The 16,160-nt window shown below is 39.6% G+C and overlaps 1 protein-coding gene across 7 annotated transcripts in view; it reads left to right on the forward strand.

Moving 5' to 3' along the window:
• SMARCA2 (SWI/SNF related BAF chromatin remodeling complex subunit ATPase 2) overlaps positions 1-16,160 on the forward strand; it is a 164,546-nt gene that overhangs the window by 67,294 nt on the left and 81,092 nt on the right. For 6 of the 7 annotated variants that reach the window (XM_069476443.1, XM_069476448.1, XM_069476446.1 and 3 more), the window contains exons 18-21: positions 2,343-2,585; positions 4,114-4,227; positions 12,443-12,550; positions 13,162-13,248. In XM_069476443.1, coding sequence (XP_069332544.1) covers positions 2,343-2,585; positions 4,114-4,227; positions 12,443-12,550; positions 13,162-13,248 — 552 coding nt within the window. The remainder of the gene's footprint in view (positions 1-2,342; positions 2,586-4,113; positions 4,228-12,442; positions 12,551-13,161; positions 13,249-16,160) is intronic. The other variant, XM_069476450.1, reaches the window with a different exon arrangement.

Here is a 16,160-nt window from a genome sequence, read left to right on the forward strand (position 1 = left end):
AGTTTACATCTCTTAAAAAAATTCACCTGGGTCCCTTCTGCAATTCTTTTCTCACCAACAGCCCTGAACATGCTCAGGAAAGAAATAATTGTTTTTGTTGCCCTGGGATATTGTCAGCGTAGCTTCATTCCTCTGTGCCTCTGTCTCTCTGAAGACGAGCAGGCACCTCTCCATATGGTCTCCACCATATGAACATTTATTCGAGCTACAGCTTTTGTGGTATCCCTGTTTTAGGTTTTTCCTGGTAAAATAATAGGCTCTCATTGTTCGAATTACTCAGGGCTATTTCCATGACTATTTGGAGCTGAGAAAGAGTTGTTTCCGTGACCTACATGTCTCCTAATTTGTTTTCCTATTTGTATCATCTTGTCTCCTAATATGTTCATGGAGACTGATGGAAGTACCGTCTTTCATGGAACAAACAATGAAAACTTAATTTTTTCTTTGGTAATTTTTTTTTCTTTTTACCCCATGGTGTTTTGAAAGCACTATAATCTGAAACTAAGTTACGTCCAGAATTGAACAGAATCTCTGTTTCTGGGTCTGTTCTATCTCTGCATTAAACCTTTGCTCTGCGAACTGATAGTTCCCTTCGTGGCATCATAGGAAATAACATAAAGGAAATGTGTTCCCAGGGGAGGTTTAATAATTGAGATGGCACCGGCAACAATGCTGTGTTCCTGTTCCTCAGACTCAGAGATGAATGTGGCAGTGTCAGAAATGATGTGTTTTCAATATTACTATGGGAATGTGTTTGTACGTTTGAGATCCTTTTAAAAAAATTCATATTGTGTCTTCTGCATATATATTTCAAAATTCATTGGAAACACCTGGTAATGAGATACATCACTTTTATTTGTTACTGGAGAAATGGAGCTATAGAAAGGGGTAGTAATTTTTTCTAAGTGGAAGACCTAATTAGTAGTAGACCCAATAGCAAAATCAAAAACCTCTGATTCCTTGTTTATTATTTCTTAAACTAAATTAGGCCGGAAAGTAGCTTTAGAATATTTATTTAAATACATTTTCATCTGCTGGCCTCTTTGCATGCTATTGGCAAGTTTGGAGCAGTTGGTCTTACCACTTTAATTATTCTTAAACACTTTCCTTAGAGGTGGTGGAGGAAGGGAAAAATAAAAATGCCAGTAGTTTCTTTTACCTGTACATCCCAGCCTGACTGATGATTTTATGCCTTTTCCCCTGACATGACTGGAGCTTCTAATGAGGAAGGCGAGGATTGTGCAGAATACTTTCCTCCTCCCCCTGCTCTCTCTAGGCGTTCTGCAGTGGGATCAGGGGACATACGAGCACCAGATGTTTTTCTTGGCCATTGCCACTGTTTGTAGGAGGAATGGATAGGCTTAGTGGAACATTCCTCGTTGTGTTCACTTTAAAAAAACTGAATAGTGGCCTTGAAGAGCGCTAAAGGGTGAGGTATGAGAGAGGGAAGAAGGGATAGTGACTGTGTAGACTTAGGAAAGAGAATTGTGCTATATGAGTATTCTTGACTTTTTAAGTGATAGTTATGTTGAAGGAGTATATTGTATTTAATCCTGCAGTGTTGACATAAATGGAGGAATCGTATTTTTTCATAGCCCTCTCTGCCAATGAGTATATCTTTTCATTTTAGGTAAAACAGGGGTCCTAGACCTAGGAGGTAAGGAATATGTGTGAACTAAGGAAGCCCAGTGGCTCATTTTTTTTTTTAAAGAAGTTGGATGTCCAGATTTTTATGTGAAATGTTCCAGCTTTTAAATTTTAGCAATTGAGTCAAACAAAACAAAACAAAACAAATGAGCCAATCCCTAAAGGTAGTAGCCAGCCAGAGTAATAGAAAAGAAAACATGAAGCCAAGAGCATCTCCGCTATAGATGCCACCAGTGCTGTCTTGGAAAAATAAGCAAATCATTAACATTTGCTTCAGGTGGTTACCTATATTCTGTACCTATCATGAGCAGAGGTATCATGACCATGAAATCTGGCATAGTTGTCATGATAAAGTATCAACAGTAGGAGCCTTAGATGGGGAGACGCAGGATCCAGACATAGGATCAACCATTTCATTCTGGACCTAAGTTCCCTTCTTTGTAAAAGGGTGATTTGGGGTCACATGGCTTGTAAGGGACATTGCTGCTTTAACATTCTCTTATTATGTGACATCTTACGTGATCTGCCAGACATGGGAAATGGTCTGTTTCTTGATATTCTTTCATCTTAAGGAGAATCACACCATATCATATACGAAATGTGGGTTCTTTGGTTTTCCACACCACCAATGCCTGTTGGAGTTAGTTGTGTACCCCCTTACTTACCCTACGTTGGTCCTTCCTCTTGTGTTGTAGATTCGGTGGAAATACATGATAGTGGACGAAGGCCACCGAATGAAGAATCACCACTGCAAGCTGACTCAGGTCTTGAACACTCACTATGTGGCCCCCAGGAGGATCCTTTTGACTGGGACCCCACTGCAGAATAAGCTCCCTGAACTCTGGGCCCTCCTCAACTTCCTCCTCCCCACAATTTTCAAGAGCTGCAGCACATTCGAACAGTGGTTTAATGCTCCGTTTGCCATGACTGGCGAAAGGGTACTGGTCTAACTTTTGTTTTTTTCTACTGCATGGCAATGAAATGAAATGAAAGTGCCTAAAACTGAGAACATTAGAGCCATGAAAATCCATAGGGTGGTTTACAGTGTCTCCTATTTTATGAAGCTGGTCAGTGGGCGGACATGGTCTCATTCCAGAGTTATTTTTCCCTCCTAAGAAGATGGATCTAGTGGTGTATGGGGCATCCTAACCCCTTTGTCTTTTGCCAACGTGCTTACCAGGCCATCAGAGAATGTTCCTGACTGCCACAGTGCTTAACTGCGGTGGGCTCAGGGAGGATGAACATGGAGATATGTGTTGAATCAATGTAACCAAACCAAATCAACCAACTGCATACAAGCTTTAAAACAAATCTTTCCTTGTTATAAACTTGGACTTCCCTTTAAAGTATTTCCACATAAAGAGTTTGTGTGTAAAATAGAACTAGTTTACACTAATTTTCTGTACACACTTTTTTCAGGTTTTGGTGTGAACTTATATTTTGAGTGTACATACATACTCCTCCAGGAGTAGCCATTTTCAAATTTCTTACTCTTCTTTCAGTGTTTTCTTTTAGGGATCATTTATAAAAGGAAGGCATGGGCCATTGTAAGAAAAGTGGGCCCATGTCATTGTGATCAGTGGTTCCTTAGCTTTAGGAATGAAAAGGTACCAAGAATACTTTAGGAAAATTTATGTTTGAACTGTTTGGGCCCTTTCATTTTGAGGTACCTCGTAGGCACATTTTGCCATTGGTCAGTAGTTAAGTCATTCGCTTGCCCATTTGTAGAAAGCAGTGTCAGTCGACTCTGCCCCCTAGAGGTTGGTTGGTTGGTTTTGTTCTTTTGGTTCTTATTGTGAGGTGTGGTCTCCCTGTATCGCCTAGGCTGGCCCGGACTCCTGGCCTCAAACGATCCTCCCACCTCAGCCTCCCATGTAGCTGGCCTGCCAGGCTCAGAATTTATAAATAGGACTACATTTGAACTAGATCAGGGCCAAGAAAAGGAAAGGAGATAAGGTATAGGGACTTAGAGACCCACTAGCATAAACTGGATCTATTCTTATTCTTCCTCTTTTTATTATATGTTCAAGTCCCTGTTCCCTCAGAATGTTTCTGCCTCTGAGACAACCAAAGTTAAGGGTCTAACTTAAGGCTTCAGCTTTAAGTAGGAACACATGGACTGTCACCTCTTTTCTCTCATTCTATCTCAGTCTTCAATCAGCCTTTATTGCCAGACATGTCCCATAAAATTTTGGGTTAACACTACCGATCTAAACACTGGTGGCTTCTGGGCTGTTTTCCACAGAACTCAGCATTTAAGACTTAGACAACCATTGAGAGGCCATTTTATTACCACTTGGTAGGCAGACGGGAGGAGAATTTGGAGGTATACATAACAGGCATAAACCTGGCTTTAGTATATGTAAAACTGAATGTATTGAAACACCTAACAAGTGTAACATAAAGCTATATTATATGAAGCATCCTTTTTAAAAAAAATCCAATTCACATAAGGTTCTCTTGTAGGTGGACTTAAATGAAGAAGAAACTATATTGATCATTAGGCGTCTGCATAAGGTGTTGAGACCATTTTTGCTGAGAAGACTGAAGAAAGAAGTTGAATCCCAGCTTCCAGAAAAAGTATGTTTCAAATTCAAAAGTTGTGTTTTTCCTCCCTGCAAATATATGAAGTACCTGCCCCTGAAACTATGTTTTCACAACAGCAGGCTTGTATTTTAGCCGCAGGTATCTTGAAAATATCTTAAAGTGCTTTTTTATTTGATAGGGCCAGAGAGAGAAGGGATATTACAGTATTTTCAGCCTGATTTCCAAAAGCTTTTGGACAGATTTTATAAAATTATCAAGTTCATTGAATCTCATTACATTTTAATTTTAGATCTTTTTAAGTTACTGAGCTCATTGAGTTCTGCAGGCACTACAGAATTGTTCTGCTTATAAGCTAAATAAGGATTTGACTTTGGGACTTGTATCATTATTGAAGGGAATAGTAAACATTTGCCAAGTTTCCCAGAAGTTTATACAATATTTGCTGTTTGTGATGTCACCACCTGATAGTAAGTGAAAAATAAGAGTTCCTGCAAATTACAAACACATCATCTCATTAGTCTGGGACATGGTTTTTGTCCTGCACCATAAAAATTAGGTTCCTGTGAACACTTGAGTATTTTCAGACTGCTTTATGGAAACTGAGTTTTGAGTGCTTTTGAATGTCTTTTTAGCCCTTAACTCCATGTTTTTGGGTTGGATTTGTGTATTGGTTTAATATGTTTCTGCTCACATTTTAGAATCCATGCACATTTGAGTTCTAAGTTCCATGCTCTTAAAGATAGTTTAGCATTGTATACTATTTTTTTTTTTTTTTTTTGAGACAGAGTCTCGCTTTGTTGCCCGGGCTAGAGTGAGTGCCGTGGCATCAGCCTAGCTCACAGCAACCTCAAACTCCTGCACTTAAGCAATCTTACTGCCTCAGCCTCCCGAGTAGCTGAGACTACAGGCATGCGCCACCACGCCCGGTTAATTTTTTCTATATATATTTTTTTTAGTTGGCCAGATAATTTCTTTCTATTTTTTTTAGTAGAGACGAGGTCTCGCTCTTGCTCAGGCTGGTCTTGAACTCCTGACCTTGAGCGATCCACCTGCCTCGGCCTCCCAGAGTGCTAGGATTATAGGCGTGAGCCACCGCGCCCGGCCAGCATTGTATGCTATTTATTGCAAGAGATATTTTGATTTGAGTTGTTTCTTTAAATGAGCCAATTCTGAAATGTCTTATTTTTGCATGATTGTGGTTTTTCTGGGTAACAACTCTATTTTTGGACAGATTGGTTCATCCCGTTCATTCTTAAGCAGGAGTTGGCAAGATGGTGTACAAAGTTGATCACTTTGCTAAGAGAGAATTTTATTCCCTAATCCTTTATTCATTAACAGTCAGAAAAATATTTAAGAATAAAAAATTGTTTTTATACCATGCTTAGCCCAGTGAAAGTATAAATGTTTAAGTATTTTATTTTGTTGGTAAATGCATCTTGGGTATTGAATGCTGTTGATAGTCCCTTTTCCTTCCTGTGGTCTTGGCTTCTGGGTAATGTCCTTTCTGTTCAAGGTGAAGTTTAGTCACTGAATCGATAACTGGTGAATCGGTGTAGCGGTCATGTGGCTGCTTTCAGCTACTTCCTGGCTTACTATTACTGTGATCCTGCAAGTTACAGAGACGGAATGTTAAAGATTTTAATTTGCCCCATGCTTTCTTTCTTTTTTCTTTAGAAGAGGTATAAAATAAAAGGTGATTAACTGAAGCCCTTCATTTATTCATCCCATAAAACTTCATAATCCTGTCTATTCATTTCCAGGATTGGCTAATGTAGATTTTTAAAAACATATTATAAGTTGAACGTGTGTTCTGTTTTAAGAAAAGCCATTGTAGAAAAATCCAAATTTTTGCAGCACAAAGATTTTGAGGCGATTAATTATATCACAAAGCAATTCTTTGCTGTATGAAAATATTTATTTTACAGTTCTTTCTGCAAGAGAGCTTCCTGACTACCCTTGAAGGATGATAAACTTTTATAAAATATGTATTTACCCTCAGATTGTCAAAAGTATGCCTCCTGCATAAATTATACTCATTAATTCCCTGAATGTTATATTAAATATAAATATATTAAATATTTCATGTATGGCATTATTTATGGATGCCTTTACGGGTATCCATACCTTTAAAGGTAATGATGTTCCTCTTCTTGGAGGCACTTTGGTAAAGTAGAAATCCTGGGCTCTGCCCATCGGAGTGGGCCTGGGTCTCCGCCACAGTCCCCATCTCTTACCATGCAAACCCGGGCAAGTCATTTAACCCAAATGGGTCTGAGTGTTCTCATCAGTGAACTGGAAAATAAATAATATCTGCCTCATAGAATTGTTGTGAAGATTAAATGGATGTAGGGCTCATAATACTATGCCAGGCACGTGGTGAACACCCAAATAGGGACAGCTGCTTCTACCGTGTTCGTTATTTTCTACTCATGTTGGGGTTTCTATTATTAATGGGAGTTCCATTTTCCTATTCACTTCAAGTTCTTCCTCACTGTTCTCTTGTCTTTGCTGCACTTTCTGTAGCCCTCCCACGTCTCTGTCCCCATAAACCTTTCAAGGGGTTTGTGTGAGTATGTGGCTGTTGATGGAGCTTGGCTGATGTTCATTTTCTACTTTTTCTGCTTTGTTAGGATTTTTATTACCTAGGGAGAGTTAGAAATTTAAGTGTCATCCTTGGGGGTGAGGAGGTTTCTTCTGCCACCACCTACTTAAAGCCGCAAACAACATACGTGTCTTATTCAGCCTGTATAAAGAGTCTAGGAAGGAATTATGGCTGATGGCAGGAAAAGGTTAAATACTTCCAAAGCTGTAATTCTCAAATGTTTTTATGAAGAAAAGAGTCAGTTAGGAAAGTGGTTTTTAATTTACTCTTTTTGGTGTGTGGTTTTGAGTCTTGACAATTGCATGGAGTTATGTTAACCATGCTCACAACCAAAAATACAGAAAAATTCCGTTACCCATGCCCCCCCCAAAAATAATTCCCTGGTGCTATCCCTGTTTAGTCAAATGCTCCTTCTACTCTTAGCCTCATGGAACCATTAATCTGTTATCCATCCCATAGCTTTACGTTTTCCATAATTTCATATGAGTGGAATAAGGCAATGTAACCTTTTGCATCTGGTTTCTTTCATTCAGCATAATGTGTCTGTAGAGTCATCCAAGTTGCTGCATGTATCAATAGTTGGTTCATTTTTATTTCTGAATAGTATTCTATTATATGGTGTGCCACAGTTTGTTTACCCATTTAGCTGAGGAACATTTGGGTTGCTTCTAGTTTTTGATCATTATGGATAGAGCTGCTATAAATATTTGTGTACAGGTTTTTGTGTAAACATCGGTTTTCATTTCACTTGAGTAAATACCTAGCGGTATGATTGCTTGGTCATATGGTCAACACGTGCATAACTTTATAAGAAACTTACACATTGTTTTCTCAACTGTCTTAACTACTTTGTAGTCCTATCAGCAATATATGAGCATTCCAGGTCCTCGACATTCTCATCAGTGCTTGGTATTGTCAGTTTTCCAACATTTTTAGCCATTTCAATAGGTGTGTAGTGGTATTTTGTAACTTCAATTTGCATTTCTCCAATGTCTGATGTTGTTGAGCATCTTTTCATGTTCTTTCTCAGGTGAAACAAAGCAGGCATATAAAGGCCACAATTGGATAAGTGCAGCTCTACTACATAGGAAAATTAGTTTTAATATTAGTCTAATGAAACACCTAATGAGCAAGGGAATGCACTGTGTCCCCCCACCACCACCAAGCTGCTGGCACAAAGTCCATTTCTTGTACTCTAGAAAGAATGCCAAATAGAAAGGGGATTATATAAAAACAACTTAAGCTAAATGAACACTGATTTTTTGATTTGGCTCCTATTTAACGTTGTCGGTGCTGACTCTTGTTAATTCATATCATCAAGAGCCATCAAAATGTTAATTATGCTTATCTCTGGGTGGTGGGATTATAGGTGTATTTTATTTTCCCCTTTGTACTTAATTCGTGATCCAAACTTTATAAGTATAGATCAGAAAATAACTTTATAAGCAATATTGAAAATTCTTTACCCTCATTTCCAAGATAAAATCCAGACTCTTTGGCTTGGTAAGTGGGATTCGTTTTGTAATCGTAATTGGCTGTGTATATATTGATGTCTAACTATGCTAAAATATGTATATTATGTCTGAGGTTAACTGGAGGTTGACCTACCTAAAATCAACCTCGATTCTTATATAATTTGTATAAAACACCAAACAAGCTTTGTTTAGATCAGCAGTTTGTGTATTCATTATATAAAGGTTTGTAATGGTTAGTATAATTACCATTACTTGAGCCTTTCTCATGCCATAGATTCCAGAACCAGGGACTTCCATAAATTAAATTGTATTGTTTAAAAAATCTGAGTTCACAAAGTGATAACATATCACACACAGTAGTCTAGGTTTATTGTTCCAATAATACACTCTTTTGGAAGGGAAAGTATAAATGAACAATAGTATTCAGGTAGAAACTGTGAATAAAACTCAAATATTTCTAAGAGTTATATGAGAAGAGACTCTGTCTGGGCCAATATAATCCTCTCCTTTGTGTACTTGTAGGGACCAATGAGACCATTTTCTAACATACGAATCCTTAGGAGATAATGATCACGTACCTGAGGCTAGCACCTCAGCTTTACATGTAATTTGAACAAAAATAGCTCCAGTGGCTCCCACAAGCCTAACTTACGGGGGAATCATTCCTGGTTAGGAAGTCACTAATTTCACTTGCTGCTGCAATAGTATATTTTGAGGCATTTTTCACGTTCCTGCTCTAAACAGGTGCTATCACAGTTTTTGGCGGGCGGGGTGGGCGGTGAACGCAGACCCACCAGAGTTGAAGTTGGCAGGACGATTATAGAAACTCCTCTGCCCTCATCACTGCCGGCCAGCGCGTCTACTTCTGCCCGTCCCTTTTCCCCACCCGCAGCTACCGATTGCCTGCTCCGTGCATTGCACTGTACCGCCCGGAGGGAGGTGCGGGGGCGACACCGGAAATGGGAGGCATGGTGTGAGAACGGAATTGAGGTCTGCTCACAGCGAATGACGGTGCAGCAGCAGTGAAAGGCCCCGTCGTCATGGAAGTATCCTAGGGCAGGGGTCTGCAGTGCACACACGGGTCCGTGTGGCAGAGGGTGCCTGCTGGTAATCTCTTGCGGTGCAGAAAGATGTTTGAACAACCATATATATTTATTTTTCTCTTAAAAAAATAAGCTGTATTGATATTTGATATACAGATACTTTGTGGTAGGTATTTACGTGTCAGAAAGTCAGTTGTGTGCCTGCAGTAGACCGTGTAGTTATCCCAGAGGAAGCCTGAGAGAGGACCTCCCTCCCCCACCTGGAGCATCTGGCAGCCCGTTCATCCTCGCTGCCTGCTTCATTTACTTCCTGCCTACTGTGAGGCATTGTGGGTTTCCCTGTACCCAGACAAGCGGATTTAGTGTGATCTGATTTTAACTAAACTAACACCCCTGGTCCCCAGAAGGGCTTAAAAGGATTCTACAGAGAAGCGTGGGTTGAAAACAAGATGAATAATATCAGCCTAGGTGAACAATGGGAAGAAGGCCATCCTGCCTCTTCTCCCATTCCTACTGTGGGTTTTCATCAACTGCATCATAGGGTAATTGGGCTGGAATTGACCAAAAATATTATATGTCATCAAACTTGGCACCTTGCAATATGGATGTAAGTCAACTGCCTTTAACATTGACCCCTGCCCTAAAAGTAACTCATATCTTGACATTAATACTAGTACATGCATATAGTAATATATAAATACACATATAGACAGATATTGGGAGATGTACTTTAGCACGTCTTTGTGACAGGGAAGCACCATCAAAAAAGCTTACTGACCAACCCCTTGGAGGGAAATGAAAGGGAAATTTGCTTTGGCTGATAGGGTAATTGGGGAAGGTCTTAAAAAGAGCCCTTGAGGTAGAGTAGGATTTAGAAAGGAGCCCTAAGACTAAGGACATCCCAGGCTTGGAGAAAAGTACAAAAACAAACCAAATAGCTTGGAGTTGATTGGGAAGGTTCTAGAAACAAATATAAAATATAGTTGTGAAGTTTGTAACAGTGATTGTGATCATGTGTATCAAACCAGCTTCTATTATCCCCTAATTGTGTGAGGAAGGAGACTTCACCTTTTAAGAGTAGCTGTCAGATCCTGGAGGGGAGCTCGCCTCTCTGCTGTTTTTCTGAGGCTGCTTGGCATCCCTGTCTCCATGGCATCATCACACATGTCTGTCCAGCCTTCCAGACTCCTTTCCCTTCAGCTCTTAACAGTAGCTGACTGATGGGAAGGGGGTTGAGGGTTTTGTCCCGAATTCTGGATCTGCCATCCTCTAATGCATTTAAAACAACCATCATCCATCTCTTTCATGCTCAGGAAGGTTTGAATGAGCTAGCAGGGAGGTTCAGGTTCAGGTGAACATCAGGCAGAGGTAGGAAGCCTGAAAGTCTCTTTGGCCATCCTTAGCATGGAGCTTAAAAGAGTGCACTCTGTTTCAAATCCTAACTGTACCAGTGGATACCTGTATCATTTTGGGCCAGTAGCTAAACCTCTCTGATGCTCGGATTCCTTATCTATAAAATGAGGACACTAACTGTGACTGTCTCAGTAGAGCTCTGGTTGGGGGTAAATGAGAGAAGGCACATGAAGCACTTTGCACAGGGCCTGGTGCACAGAAAGAGCTCAATAATATTAGTCTTTGATACACTTTTTATTATTATTCCTGTTAAAGTTTGGAGTTAACATTTTTCTTCACCATGATCAAATTTCTTTGTGAGCTACCAGTCCTTAAAAAAGCAGAAGGACAGTGGTAATCATTTCACAATGTCTGTATATATCAAAACTTCACATTGTACACCTTTAATATATACAATTTTTATTTTCTAATCACACCTCAGTAAAGTTGAAAAAAATAAAATTGTTTACAAAAGGAAAAGGAGAAATACTTTAAACATATAACACAATCAGGTGCCTAAGATACAAAGCCTATATTAAGTGCATATTTATTTATTAAACTTGGAGATTTTTTTTTTCTCCTTGGCCAAGAAGGTCATTAAAAACTAAAGCATGTTTTTGGTGGGTTACTTGCTCTTCTTTAACTTTTCTGCAGAAGAGCAAGCTTTTCTGTAATCTGATTTGATGCATTAAAATGACTGGCAAAAGACTATTAATTGTGGTTCCGTCCGGCCTGATGGGTTCCTTCTAGAGCAACAATTGAATGAATATTCAACTTCTTTTCAACTGTGACCTCCTGTCCCTGGACTTCGGAGCCGAAAAGAACCTGATCATTCTTAATTAGTTTATTAACCATTAGTCAGCTTGCTGATTTACTTTTAATCACATTCTGCATATTTCTAGGCATTAATCTCATGTTTATTATGAAAATTACACATTTGTATTCTTAGGATTATTTTTAATAAAGAAAAACAATCATAGGAAATAATCATGGCAGATTTTATGCATTAGGAGTATGGTAAAGCATTGCAGGTGTGTGATAAACCATGAGCACGTGAATTCCCTTTAAGAGTTTTAAATTGGATTTTTATGGTATTTCAGCTTGCACAGGAGGCCTTGTCCTCCTTTGGATGTTCATAAAGTTGTGTCCAATTGGGACTAATTTCTCTTCTCCACCTGTTGTCCTCACTAGGTTATATCCTGTCATTTCTCAAGAGCAGAGGTTAATGACAGTCACCTTAGGGCTATTATAAATCTCATTTTAAAACTAGTATTGGGGATGGCCACATGTGACCATTTAAAAAATGTTTTACAAAGAAAATCATAGGATATTGGCCAGTCACTGCTTTTCCTAAAATAATTCTGTTCTTATGAAAGGGTATAGTTGGGAAGCAGGAGAAGTACTAAAAATACCCTATATTGAACATTTTTTAATTTGAACAGCCACTCTCTCTCTTGAATATGAAACTAGAAAATTTCAGAAAACATGACTCTAGCTTCAATTATATATAACCGTTTGAAGGAACCACCCTCCTAATCGTACCTCTAATAATAATGACCCTGATCTCCTCTACCACCTGCATCCCACCCTCTCCCCAACTCCAGAATCCAAGAAGGGGAAACAGGGATACCTTCATGCTCCCAGGAGTGACACCAGTAGCCGTGTCTCAATCGTCTTCTTAGAACAGGCACCAGCTCCCCGCTGCTTTTGCCTACGTACTGTTCTCTTTTCCCCAGGTGGAATATGTGATCAAGTGTGACATGTCAGCTCTGCAGAAGATTCTGTATCGCCATATGCAAGCCAAGGGGATCCTCCTCACAGATGGTTCTGAGAAAGATAAGAAGGTACGCTGCGGAGAATGATGCAACTCGCGGTGTTGGGCTATGTCTTCTCATGGCTGTGACATTGACTGTTCCCAGGAAGCATCCCTGCTGATGCTGATTTGTTAAAGTAAATCGCTAGGCTTCTTTTGCAGCTACTGTAGCTGCCAAAGAAAATCTCTGAAGCTCTTAACTGCATTGGGACAGGAAGAAAGAAGGAGTATGTTCGTATTACCAAAATAGTTAGCTCTGCTCATGTCAATTCTGCAGAAAATATATTCTGCCTAAGCTTAGGGTGGCATTTTAGAAGGTTTTAAAATCCAGTTTCACTCCCTGGGCATCTGTTCTGCACTTCTCTCTTCCAGAATCCTAGGGAGTAGATGGTCGTGTCACAAAAGCATCAGTTGGACATAATACCTTAAGGTTCACCTTCTTTGTAGGATGAGTTAATCACGAGAAAGATGTTCTGTCTGACCCAGAAACTTCTATATAATAACAGGAGCTTTGAACCACATGGTGTTACTGAGAAGACCTGTGGCATTTTGTCCTTTCTAAAAGAAGCCCAGTTTTTAAACATTGGAAATATCTGATAAATTAGTAATTTGTTCTATTTTTCCCTTTCCTCTTGTTCTTAGGGAAAAGGAGGTGCTAAGACACTTATGAACACTATCATGCAGTTGAGAAAAATCTGCAATCACCCATATATGTTTCAGCACATCGAGGTAAGTCTTCACAATGTGTTTTGGTTCTGATTGTGCTAATCCTCCAAATGCCCTTAAAAAAAACCAAAAACAAAAACAGGTTTAACACGTGTCTGTGGAGGCTGAAACTGAGTGATCTGATAGCTCAACAAGCAGAATTAACAAACATAAATTTTCTGGTTGTGGATTCTCTCTCATTGGCACCAAGCATGTGAACATCTGGAATTTTATAACAGAATTTCAAGTGGAGAGAAAATTTTGTAAGCAATGGCTTGTTACGTAGGTTTTGATAAGGACTGTGAATTACCTTGTTATGGTAGGAGCTCTGAAACTGAAGATAATGATAAATACATCAAGTTTCCTCAGAAGGATGCTTGAACAATATTAAGATAATATATTTATAACTGTTAATGACAAAGATGTTTTTTAAATATTTTCTTTGTGAAAGACACTGACTATAGTCTGTTACTTTGATTTATATGTTTCCTTTCTTGTTTCTATTGTGACAGTGTAAATCCGTGCTTTTATCCTAATGCTTGGGTCTCTAGAAAGCTATTTTTAGGAAAGAGGACATTTTGTGCCCTGCTTACTACATGTGAATAAGTTTCCTAAATTGACAGTGTTTCACCCCAGTCGGAGCAATTGACTTAAGCAGGAATGAAAAGAAGCCACAATTGCGGTCTCCATTTTTCAGTGTTGCTGCTAAGACAAATGGTCCTGGTGGCGATTATTTGCCAGTGTCGTGCCTGCTTTCTACTGCAGAATGAACAGGAAACAGAACATCACTGCAGGGCTCCAGTGTCTGCAGCAATTTATCTAAAAATATAAATAGAAACTTCTGGAAAATTAAGACCTAATCACAGTATAAAAATTGACTTGAAATATTCTTGACCTCAAATAGTCTTTTTTTTTTTTTTCTCGCTTTTATTTGGCAATTGCACTTGTTGGGTCAGAGTATTTATTATACATGGTTTCCCTGTACTAGAGTCCTGGGGAATTAGAAAGACCCTGCTTTTGCCTTCAAGTCCACAGGGAAGAGTATCCCTAGACATAGGGGAGGGTTTTTACAGACATAGGGGAGAGTATCTATAGACTTAAGTAAAATGACAACAGCCATCTTAAAAAAAACACTTAAAAAAAAGTCTCACCCACAAGTCACAGTTATTTGACATATAGTGGAAGGAGAATCCAGTGGGCAACAATGAGTTCAGATCTCAGGCCACTTTAACTGGGATCGGGGTCAGTCACTCAGAATATCTAAGCTGTGGTTTGCTTGATTTGTAATCCAGGGTAGTAACAGATTATAAGACTCGCAGGAGGATCAGCTTTTAAGCAATAACATGAAGCATCTTATAAACTGATAGTGTGTTAAATAGATGTAAGGTATCAATGATTTAGTGGTGGGTGTTTGTTGGGTTGGGACAGGACGGGAAGAAAGATTTAATGACGAAAATGACTAGGGTGATGTCAGACTCGCCTGTCACTCACCATCCCATTTTTCCTTTTACAGACTCCAGTCTGTAGAAGGCTTTGGGGACTTAGAAATTATGGATGTTAAGTGTCAATCTTATTTCATTTTGGTTATCGTAAAAAAATTACCCTTGGACACCCGCTGGGCCACGTCGGGAGGAAGGGAGATGATGCCTTCTGTCTTCCAGCTGCTGCCTGGGGTGCAGGGAAGGGTGGAGGGGGCACTGCAGAAGAAGCAAGTTTAAGGACCATGCCCTCTAATGCCTGTGTATTTATACTTTAAGTAGCAATCAGTAGAAAGGCAGACTTCGATTTGCAATTTTTTTTAACATAAAAAATCGTTCAGGAGTCTATTCGTGGAAAAAAGAAATCCACAGTTACTGGTGAATCTATTGACAATTATGGGTCAGGGATGGGGTGCACATTTGCCTTTGTTGTGTTTTGTTTGCCACACGCCTTTGTTCATCCTAAATCATACCAGAAGCTCAGTCTCAGATTGGTCTCACTGCCTCCCTGGGGATCTTTAAACTGAAATGAAAACTGTATTTTTAAAATGATGCTGACGTCTAATCTTATCACCATCCATTGACACTGACCATCTCTGGATTTTACAACCCTGCTTGGAGACAGGGATGGAACCCAATGAGTACAGGTGTGGTTCTAGGGGTTGGAGCCCTGTTTTTGGCCTTTGTTTATCAGTGTTAATTTTGCTGCAGGGCAGCACCCTGAGAGGCTGGGGCCTGCCATAAATGATGAGCATATTTGAGAGTCACTGTCAAGCCCAAAGAGAAAGAGCCAGTCCCCTTGGAGGAGGAGCTGCAGGATCAGGGGAGGAGGGAGAGCAGAAAAGGGAGAGAGCGGGTGCTGACATGAAGGTGTGACTTGCTCTCTGTCCCTGGGATGGTCTTGATTCCCATAAAGTCAGAATGGAGAAATCACGTGCAGAACAGTCATCTGTTTCTTCCTCTGAGTCAGCAAGGAGGGAATTATGTGAATAAATTCTGTATTCTAAAAGTAGAAGCGGGACACACCTGGGGGGTGGTATACATTTAGGGCCTTATTCGTAATAGAGAAAAACACAGTATGGAAGGGATGTTAGGATTTCACCAAACTAAGAATTACAACATATTATATAATTGCATTATTTTTATTGCTAAATGTTTCTGCCGTACATATATTTGTGTTTACATATTAATCCTGATTTGCTAGTATTGAGCTCTTCCTTGGGTCTAGACTCTGAACTCCTTACAGGCAGCTACTCCTGGAGGGTGGATGCCCAGAAACAGCTACAGGCTCAGCCATGGGCCAGTGGATGCTCAAACATTGTTTGATGAGTAAACTAACCGTATCATCTGAGTATGAGAGTCTAGAGACTTGAAGAAGCTCAGAGGATATGTTTTTGTTGGAACAAAAGTCTGAACTCAAAGACACTGAGTTTCTGATTCCTCCTGTAATGAGTATTT

This window comes from Eulemur rufifrons, chromosome 7, assembly GCF_041146395.1.
Source record: "Eulemur rufifrons isolate Redbay chromosome 7, OSU_ERuf_1, whole genome shotgun sequence".
NCBI classification, from domain to species: domain Eukaryota; kingdom Metazoa; phylum Chordata; class Mammalia; order Primates; family Lemuridae; genus Eulemur; species Eulemur rufifrons.